Raw genomic sequence first — 10,095 nt, 5'->3', positions numbered from 1 at the left:
TGCACCTTGCAATAAGTTTGCAAGACAGTGTGAATACCCTTATTAAAGGTACTCCTTATATCTTTTAAAATTGTTTGCACGGTTTTTTCAAAACTTCCAACTCTTTTTTTTTGTAGTTTTTTAAATTTTTGCGTTTAGCTGGCACTTTGGCTGTTTGTTTATTTCTTTTCCAAGTAATTACTACAAATACAAATAGGCAGTTTCTACCAGTTCACTTTGTAATTGATAAAAATCATATGCTTAAATTTACTTAATACTAGAACACTTTTTTTTGAACTGTATTTCATCAAAACAAAAATATCCGCAAGACCATTTTGTAAATAAGGACATTTTTAAATATCTGGCTTAATTACTTGAGTAAATTAATTTGAGAAGTTTCTGTATTGCATTGATGTAACTATGCCGTTTTTACTTAACTTTTTGACGCTCTTACATGTTATGACACACAAGAATTAGAAGGTATATGGCTGAATATGTATGGCAATAGATATCTCCTATCGAAGAGCGAATGCCCCTATAGTTGCCAGAGAGAGGTGAGCTAGGCTAACCGTTGTTTTCATTATAACTCTGTGTGACTTAAATATTATTTATTAAAGTTGATTAACTAATGTAAATAAAAAATAATATATGAATATGTATTATATTTAGCTTACGAATGAAATTATTTTTATTTTTTCTTCTGTGTTTATAAACAAACCTCTTCAGTGTCTATTAACACAATACATATTAATTTTAAAAAATATTGGAAGATATGTTTTTTTACATATATATAAAATAAACTAATTACAATTTATTAATAAAATTATTGAAATATAAAAAGTGATATATTACTAAAAAATTTATATAATAAAACATTCAGGTCACTTTGTATGTTGTATGTATATATTATTCAGCATAAGTAGAATTTCAGGTTCACTGCTTTTTTTTGAGTTCCTTTACTTTTCCTTTTTTTCATTTTTATTTGTGTTTTTAATTTACATACAGCAACAGTTGTTAAAAACTTTACTGATACTTATATACACAAGTATATACTATTAATTTGTTTGTATTTAATATATTGGAAATATTATTCACGCAGATTCTTAGTAAGAAGCAAATTGTTATGGTGACCAGATAAATGTCGCACTAATTCTTGAACACTTTTAAAGGACATGGAACAAAAACAGCAACTATATCTGCTTGTTGATTCTGAACCATTTGTTGTGGTTATTACATTCCTATGCACGGAACAGAGATGTTTTAGAAGATGAGCTTTCTGTTTGAACATCGCTACACAGAGGCGGCATGCAAAAGGCTTCTCACCTGTATGAACTCTCAGATGAGTTTTTAAGTTCCATGACATGCCAAATTGTTTTCCGCAATATTCGCAACGATATTCTCGAACTGTATTATGCATATTACACATATTAGCATTGTTCGTTGATATATCTTTTCCTGGTCCCGGATTATCACGATTCAATGAATCTAAATTTAGGTTTATGTGTGATATACTTGTTAATCCTGTTTGTAAGCCAGATAATGTCGACATAGATGAATTTTGTTTCGATTGCCATTGATATACGAATTCCGGTGTTATATGTAATGATGTTTCAGGGCTCTGTGGTCTCGGTATATGGTTTTGCAGGATTTTACGATTGGCTAAAAGTTCGACAGGATTTTGTATATCATCCTCGTAAGATGATAAATTTTTTTCTGATACATAAGACGAAGATTTGGATGAGCGCAGATCATCTAACAAATTAGGTTGACATGAAGCAAACGGTTGATTATGATTTGGAGAATTATGAAAACCAGGTCGTCGTTTTCTATGCGGAGTTACAACATAATTATCAGGTGAATTATTTAGTTCCGAATGATCGGCCAGACCTTGTAATACTTCTTTATTTGATTCGAAATAAAAAGTTTTTCGCTTTATACTATCACTACCATGCAGCGAATATATATCTGAATTTCTGGTTTGCTTTTCTGAACATTTTGTATCGGAATCATCATTTTCATGTTTTGTTCTTAAATCTAAAGATAAATTTACAGGATTAAGAGGTGCAGATCCATTTCGTATTCCATTTGCTTGGAAATCTGTTAAATTTTCATGCTTAAACATCAATATATCATTGCGTAAATCTTTACTATCTTGGTCTTTTTCTAAGTACTCATTATTATCCTGTTGTTCATCTAAATTTCCAAAACCTTCGGAAGATTGTTTTGCATCATTGCTATTATCGTTTTCAGCTTTCAAGGAATGTTCTAAACTCGAACTGTTACTGGTCTGTCCACTTTTTACAGTATCGGATCCAAAACGTTCACGTAAGTTATTGCATTTATTATTAATAATTGTAGAATCCGTTGTTTTCCAATTATCGGACTTTATTTGGAGTAACAAAAGTAAATCGTGTAAATAATTTACATCGCGAGATGTAATGCAAGTTTGTCCGGAATACAAGAAATCTAAGAGAAACTTAAAATATGTTGCATTAACATCAGGAAAGTATACTGTTGTTGTGCAATCGGGTAATTGCGTATCTTCCAATAACATTCTGGAATTAGTCAAAATAAAAAACGATTAATTCTATATAACAAAATTTAGTATATAAAAAAAAAATTAATAGTCTGTTTACAGATGTATCTATAACTGTAAAAGTAATATAAAGTAGAGATTTAATTAATAATATAGTATTATATCATATATTAATTGAACTCATCTTGTTAAAAAGATGAATAACAGCGCCAATTATTTATAATAATAAGTTGTAATAAATAATATTATAATGAACATAGTTGGCTTAATAAAACTAATGATATTGGATAATTGACTAGGTCTAATTGTAGAGTTAACGCGTAAATATGTTGCCTAATTGTATTACATTGGATCTCTAGCCTATTAAAACACCAATATACTTTTTATTTTAAGTATTATTAATCTAATAATAATATTAACAATAATAATAATTACTGTTAATAATAATAATATTGTTAATAATAATTAACATAATTAATATTAATTAATTATGTTAATTATATGTTATGTTAATTATTAATAATTAATTATAATAATTAATTAATATAATTACAATAATAATTAATGTAATTAATTAATTTTTAAAATTAAATTAAAAATCCGATTATAAAATATTTCAAATAAGTATTATTTGTAATTACTCATTTAAACTATTTCGAACTTAAATAACCGGTAGGATACGGATGAATTGATGTGTGCACTCCCTTAGAAAGAGTTGTGCGCTCCCTTCCTCAGCAGAAGAGAGCTGTGGTTGTTATAACCTCATAGAATGTGACCGGATAACGTGTCCTCAAGAATCAAGAATTTGGTATTATATCGGTAGTTCTTGTCTTCGTCTTAATTAGAAATAATTCTATGAAAGGCATTCTGGCCATCAATCAAAAGGGTAATCGTTTCTTTTTAGCTGGTACCACTGAAGTACAAATGGAATGCCGCAGTATTCTGCTTTATTGTGAGTCTGTATTCTTACTAATTTCTATTATATTCTAAGTATTTCAAAGTTAACCTTAGAAATGCATTTTAAAAATATATTGCTTTTTGCAGTTTATTAGAGCACACATTAGCACAACTTTTAAGAACAGCCAACAGGAAATGTAATATTGAAACAATCATAGTATATGGTAAGAGCAAAAGACATAATTTTTTCTTCCACCGACCTTGGAGAAAAAACACTAACTTTCGTTGTTAGCACTTTTTTTTTGGGTACCCAACAAGTACTTGAATTTGTGAACTTGTAGTTGTTGAAATATCCGTGTCCAGACAGAACTGAGTAAGATAGTAGTTGACCTCCCCAAGATGCTTGCTAGCCAGTTTTTCAGCTCTAGGATGAGCCTTGAGTCTATCCATCGTCCACAGTTATCAGAGTTCCAACGTTTCTGCTATACTGGTGCTATACTGCTATACCCCGACTGCCTGGCTATTCGCTTTTGAGCCAGGAGATCAATACGTATATTGTCACTAATCACCAGCAACTCTTGCTTCAGACACAGCATGATACATTAAAGGTATCCTCAATGCTGCTGTTCGTTGCACTAACGCTAACGCTTAGTTACTACACTAAAAAACTATAATGTGTTCACTTTTTACATTAGTTCGCTGCAATTAATCTGTTCAAGAATCGATCTTACTGATTATTATTGTTTCGATATTACATTTCCTTCTTTGAAAAAATATTGTAATAATATCGCTTAAAATAAATTGATCTATACGTAGCATTAAAATTAACCTTAAAAAATCTAATCTAAAAAATTTTTATTATAAAATTACAGAAAAAAAATTTGAATTAGGTAGAACAATTAAACTAAATAGTATAGAGAAGTATACTTTGAATAAATTCTATTATATTATCTTTTTAGTTTTAGTTAAGGAATTTTCATAGTGTATATCATATGTCATATGTATATATATATAGTAACTGTTATTTACCTTATCAATGGACTTGCTGCTGCAAGAACTAATTTATGCGCATGCAGTTTCACTTTGTTCTCACAAACGATGGTCAGGTCGGCAGGATGTTCGCCTCTAAATGCTGCACCAATTTCTTTGAGTATGCACTCTCCATGCTTACTATATTGCAACATTAACATTCTTGGTAACTATAAGATTAAAAAAAAATAATATTAAATTTAATTGCAAACCTTGAATTAAACAAAAATCATAGGTGTGAGTACAGGTATGTATGTTAATTATCACAATGCATTGCAGGTTTAAATGCGCTACATTTCAAAAGATAGAAATTGGAACCTAACCTATATATAATTTTAACTCTATAATAATTTTACATATAACTGTTTAATTACACTCTAAAAACAGATTCACATTAGAAATTGATATCAATTATTTTCAAATACAATTAGAAACCGTATGTTTTTTGATGAAAATTAGAGAGGGTGGAGAAATCTTGGGGACAGTATGTTTTTTTGGTGAAAACTACGATTTCGGATTTGTCGCGGTTAACCCCAAGGGCATATTTTTGTGTCTATTTACTTAGAATATTAAGACCATTTTGCAAAATATTCCATAGATTGATAGCATTTTTTGCGAAAACTATTAACGTAATATCATCCGCGTAAGCAAAAGTTTTGTAATCCCCTGATCTCAGTGTTAGCAGTAGTTGATTCACCGCTATGTTCCAGAGGAAAGGAGAGAGTACTTTAGTATTTCGCAAAGACAGGCGAAAAAGTTGCCTGTCTCTGTACTGTTAATAAATAAATAAATAAATAAATGCTTCAATAAATCTGTCAGCAGCTGACTAATAAAGCTAATGAGCGCATTATCAACACCTAGACGCGAGATTGCGCTCTATATTGCACTTGAAAGTCTATTGTTAAAAACTATTTTAATATCTACAAAAGCAACCTGGCAAAATTGCTTGAGTTTAATGACTATGTTTAATAAATCTACTTTGTTTAATAAAAGTTTACGTCTAATATTAAATCAAATTCAAACATTTTGCCTAATGATATTATATAGTAATAAACAGAAAACATTTTATACATTGTTTGGAATTGTTTAGATCATACAATATGGTACATGTTGGTGCAAATAAATATTGTATTCAACAATATTAATTGTTATTTTAAAGAAAGCTTGTCTATGAATTGCAATATAATTACGATATTCCGAAACAATAATAGTGCAAATTTTAATATTAAAACAATGGCGAAGGATTTAGGAGTCCAGTTCCTTACTGTTAGTTAACTTTAAAATTAATTTTAATGTTTAATGTTTATATTTAAATATAAGAGCAATCATTGATCTTTATTATAACAGAACTTAGAGTTCAATCAATCCTTGTCAAACCCACCAAATAGCAAACATGTAAGGAATAGTCTAACAACACAAAAAGAAATACATATACAGAGTGAAAGGTTATATTACGTCAGCTCATAATAGTGATCCTACGAAACCAGTTATGCTTTTTGGGCCACTGGGTTTTCCCGAATGGATTAAAGTTATTTCACAAGTATAAAATACTTTTTTTAAAGAATGTTTTTTTACAGTTAAGTTTAGTTAGGTTGAAGTGACAGCTTTGTGCATCAAAGCTTACTCTAGCATAAATAATGGCTCGTTGTAATAATATGGATGAGAAACTGTTTGTACGCTAGTTAGAAGTTAGAAGTATGTAACACATAAATAGTGTCCCTATGAGAAGGCGTGACTACCCAATTTAAGTAAAACGGAACGTTGGCTATGAATCTAATTATAAATTATGACAGCTTTGTCAGAACAGTAAGAAAAGAGACCCTGTTGTTTTGCGCTTATACGGACATTGGGAAAACAGTTCATATCTGTTTTACCTTTTTAAAAATTATTAAAAAGTAAAAGTATTGAAAGTAAAACAAAACAACACTTATATCATTATGTGGTATCTCAATATGATAGCTAAAATTTACTACAGTGTTAAATTATTCCTGAACAGAATTGAATCAATATATTAGTGTTTCGAGAAGTGAAGCCCAATGATAGAAATACTTAGCATGAAATTAAACAAAAGTATATCACGTTACACTTAAAAAACAAGAAAAAATGTTACATTTTGTTTTAATTCTTATACTTTAAAATGTAATTTATTATATGTATGTATGCTTATTAAAGTAAAATTGACAAATTTCTGACTTTTACACATAGTTCATTTGATGAACTATTACAGAATAATAAGTCTTCCTCAAAGAATAAAGCTGGCTTGGTTTTTTTATTCAATATTTCTCCAGATCTACAGGTTTTTAGTTAGTTTAGCGCACACAGATAAATTAGTTTACTTATGTTTCGGACATCCAACACCATTCTGTTTATTGGACTATCAGTTTGTCATGTTTTTTAAGCATACTTGAAATAATTAAATTAAATTGATAAGTTTGACCATTATTCATTGATTCAAGATTCCAGATATCATACTTTTCAATAAAAACCAAAGATAGATAATGGATTCATTTGCTGACAATTAGAAAACACTATCAGTTAAAATGGTCGGATGCTCCTGTAGGTGGCACTGTTATTAAATTTAGTCTTTTAAATATAGTAATTAATAGAAGTAAGAAATTTAAAAACCTATTTGGACTGAATTACTTTTTTAGCATTTTTGTTGTTACTGCGATATAGCTGTATAGATTACTTTTTTTTATTGAGAATATCAAAATCAAATGCGATTTCTAAAATTTATGACGATGTTTCGTAAATTTTACTTGCTCACCAAACATATTGAGTAAAATAATAATAATAAATAAAAAGTTTTTGTTTTATTGTGTATATAAATAAATTGCTTATATAAATATATGTGAGAAAAGTGTATATTAAATTTGTATATATTAGATATAAATATAACTATGATTTTAATGAAATCATATGATTGATGATTCTTAAACAGTGTCATAATTAGTCGCATGTCTGAAAGGTACTGTAGGTTTTCCAGAAATCACGTATTTAACTCATACATATCTTAAAAACGGAATTCTTGTATTTTGACTATCCGTCACAAAATGAATGCCTGAGATCCTTAAAGCGAAAAATTATGGTTAAAACAGTTGTGAAGCTTGTCAAACTTAACGGAAAACTTCTCAATTAATGATAATTATAAAATCGTTAACATTTCTGATAATAGGGTACTATTAAGGTGGGGTTTGACGCAAATAAGTCCACAATAGATAAAATTTTCTGTCGCACTAAAAATTTGAGAAAGAAGCGGTGTGAAATTTTGAACTGCAAAATATTGATCTTTTTAAGCATCTGAGATATATATGCTCTATCAATGACAAACCCGCGTATTTTCCGCGGACCTTTTGAGTCATATATGCTGTATGATTATCAACTTAATTCACTTTAAGGAAAGAAATAAATCTTAGAATTCCGTGTTTTCGTAGTAGTCTGCATATTTTTAAATATGTCCTCTTAATCTTAGCCTGAAGTTTCGACTGTAGAAAACACAAATCCGACAAATGTTATTGTTCTAATGTGAAACCTAGAACTTAAAAAAATCAGATGTATAGTAAATATTATAGTAGTTATACGAACTGAGATCTGGAGATGGGCACATCCGAAATTGTTATGTATCACGGATAAATACATTACTCTTGGATTTAACCACCACTTTATTTAAATTTATGTATTTTTAGTATACTAGAAGGAAGGTGACAAAGCGGATGAAATATAGGCACATCTAGAAATGTATTGTATTAGGAATAAATTCGTCTCTCATGGATTTAATCACCACTTCGATAAAGTATAGTTATTTTATTATACCAGAAGGAAGGAGATAAACTGGAAGAACTGATATCTGCATATAGCCACATTCGAGAATGATATGTATCACAGATAAAAACATCTCTCATGGATTTAGTCAACATTTGGTTAAAATATATTTATTCTAGTATACCAAAAAGAGAACAAACTGGACGAACTGAGATCTGGATATCGGTCCTTTTAATGTAATACATATATTACGGATAAATATATCGCTTGACAATTTGTGACGTAATCGCAAATGTGTAATGTCCCAGTATAAATAATAATTTATATGCTATTTACTTATGCTGCTTTATTGAGGTGATAGAACCAATTCATCTGGACCCGTTCCTTTACTAACCTTTAATGGACGTGTTGTTTTCTTTTTAAGTGCTTCAAGTTTTCATGAACCACAACAACAACAATATCCGTACAATCACAAGTCTGATTGGGTTTAAAAAATTGAAAGTTAAATGTGCTAAATTTAGAAGAATTCGGAAAGAAATGATATAGCTGAACGAGTATATAATATATTATATTTTTTATTAGTTATATATTGATTATAAATATTAATTATATATACATTATATTAATATACATTAATCATATTAATATATATTGATTATATATATATTATATATAATTATATATAAATAATTATTTTTAAATATATTAATATTTTTTTTAAACATTTTCTAACGTTTCTACATTAAAATTCTAGTAAAAATAATTATAATTCTTAATGATTGCTCGAAACTTTCAAAAAATAGTATAAATTTTTATTGAGCTTAATTGCTTAACTTATTCATTCGATCTTAAGCTGGCAAAATACAAGTTTAAGCAAGCGAATGTTCCGCGAAAGGGAAAGCGAATAGAGCGGGTGGAAGTAAATGTACGTTTGCAATACATTTACATAAATTTTTACTTGATACTCTTGGCGTTAAACCGTAGTCGCTTGTATTGAACTTTAAAAGATAAACAGATAGATAGATAGATAGATAACCATCAAATATTGTCATTTAAGAAACATACATGTTTTCAAAATTTTGTTGAATATTATAATTCATTATTAATCTCATAAATCAAAAGAAATATAAAAAGTTATTACATTCATTAAATACCATTAGAAGAAATAAATTTTAATAAATATAAAAATTTATTTTCAAATATGTACATATTACATATCCGCAAACATAAATACTTTTACTTATAGTGGACAACTCAGACAAATCAAGTTAAAAAGTATACATTTATAAATAAATATATATATATGTATATATACATACAAACGTAGTCATTTCTTTTCTGTATACCCATTTTAAAATTTTAAATATCAAAATTCAAGTAACTACATAAGCTTCCTTTGAAGTATAGCATCATAACAGCATGTACAAAACACAAGCCATGTGAATATATTTCCCTTTCACAAAAAGCTTTTTCTTTTGTTTAACCAATAAATTTATTAAAGCCTACTAAATTTACAAATTTCATATTTAAACGTTGCAACATATAACATTTAACGCAAAACAACAACGTAAAGCTTTGCTTATAGCACAGAATATCTTGGGCACTGTTTAGTAAAAGTTAAAAACACATTCATATACATACATATGTAGGAACACATGCTTATGCTAAAACATGTTTGCTCAAATATATAAAAATTTACCAAGGTAGATTTCGTAATGTGCAATATAGACTTCGTATCTATACTGCATGTAATTCATAATACAATTGTACATACATATATCCCTTTCACAAAAAAGCTCTTTTACTCTAAGTCACTCACACACTTTCAAATAAATTGACCTAAAAATGATGTGAGTAAGGAGAAGTTGCAATTCTGTTTGTATGTGTTTGTA

The 10,095-nt window shown here is 28.4% G+C and overlaps 1 protein-coding gene across 1 annotated transcript; it reads right to left on the bottom strand.

Annotated features, from left to right (window-relative positions):
• Positions 1 to 838: 838 nt before the first annotated feature.
• LOC119684039 (transcription factor Ken-like) lies at positions 839 to 4,624 on the bottom strand. Its single transcript, XM_038097976.1, has 2 exons — positions 4,442 to 4,624; positions 839 to 2,534 (listed from the first exon to the last, which is right to left on the bottom strand). Exons 1-2 carry the CDS (start codon positions 4,600 to 4,602, stop codon positions 1,067 to 1,069), a joined length of 1,629 nt encoding a protein of 542 aa, XP_037953904.1. The 5' UTR covers positions 4,603 to 4,624; the 3' UTR covers positions 839 to 1,066.
• Between the last annotated feature and the right edge of the window lie 5,471 nt (positions 4,625 to 10,095).

Source organism: Teleopsis dalmanni, chromosome 2 (genome assembly GCF_002237135.1).
Source record: "Teleopsis dalmanni isolate 2A chromosome 2, ASM223713v2, whole genome shotgun sequence".
Taxonomy (NCBI): Eukaryota; Metazoa; Arthropoda; class Insecta; order Diptera; family Diopsidae; genus Teleopsis; species Teleopsis dalmanni.
Note: the sequence above shows the minus strand (reverse complement) of the source record. Positions and strands in the feature narration are given on the sequence as shown.

Excerpts from the sequence above, each read along its gene's own strand:
- LOC119684039 (XM_038097976.1), bottom strand. The coding sequence starts at position 4,602 with ATGTTAATGTTGCAATATAGTAAGCATGGAGAGTGCATACTCAAAGAA. Across the intron at positions 2,535-4,441 it reads GCAGCAAGTCCATTGATAAG|AATGTTATTGGAAGATACGC; the intron begins GTAAATAACAGT and ends GACTAATTCCAG.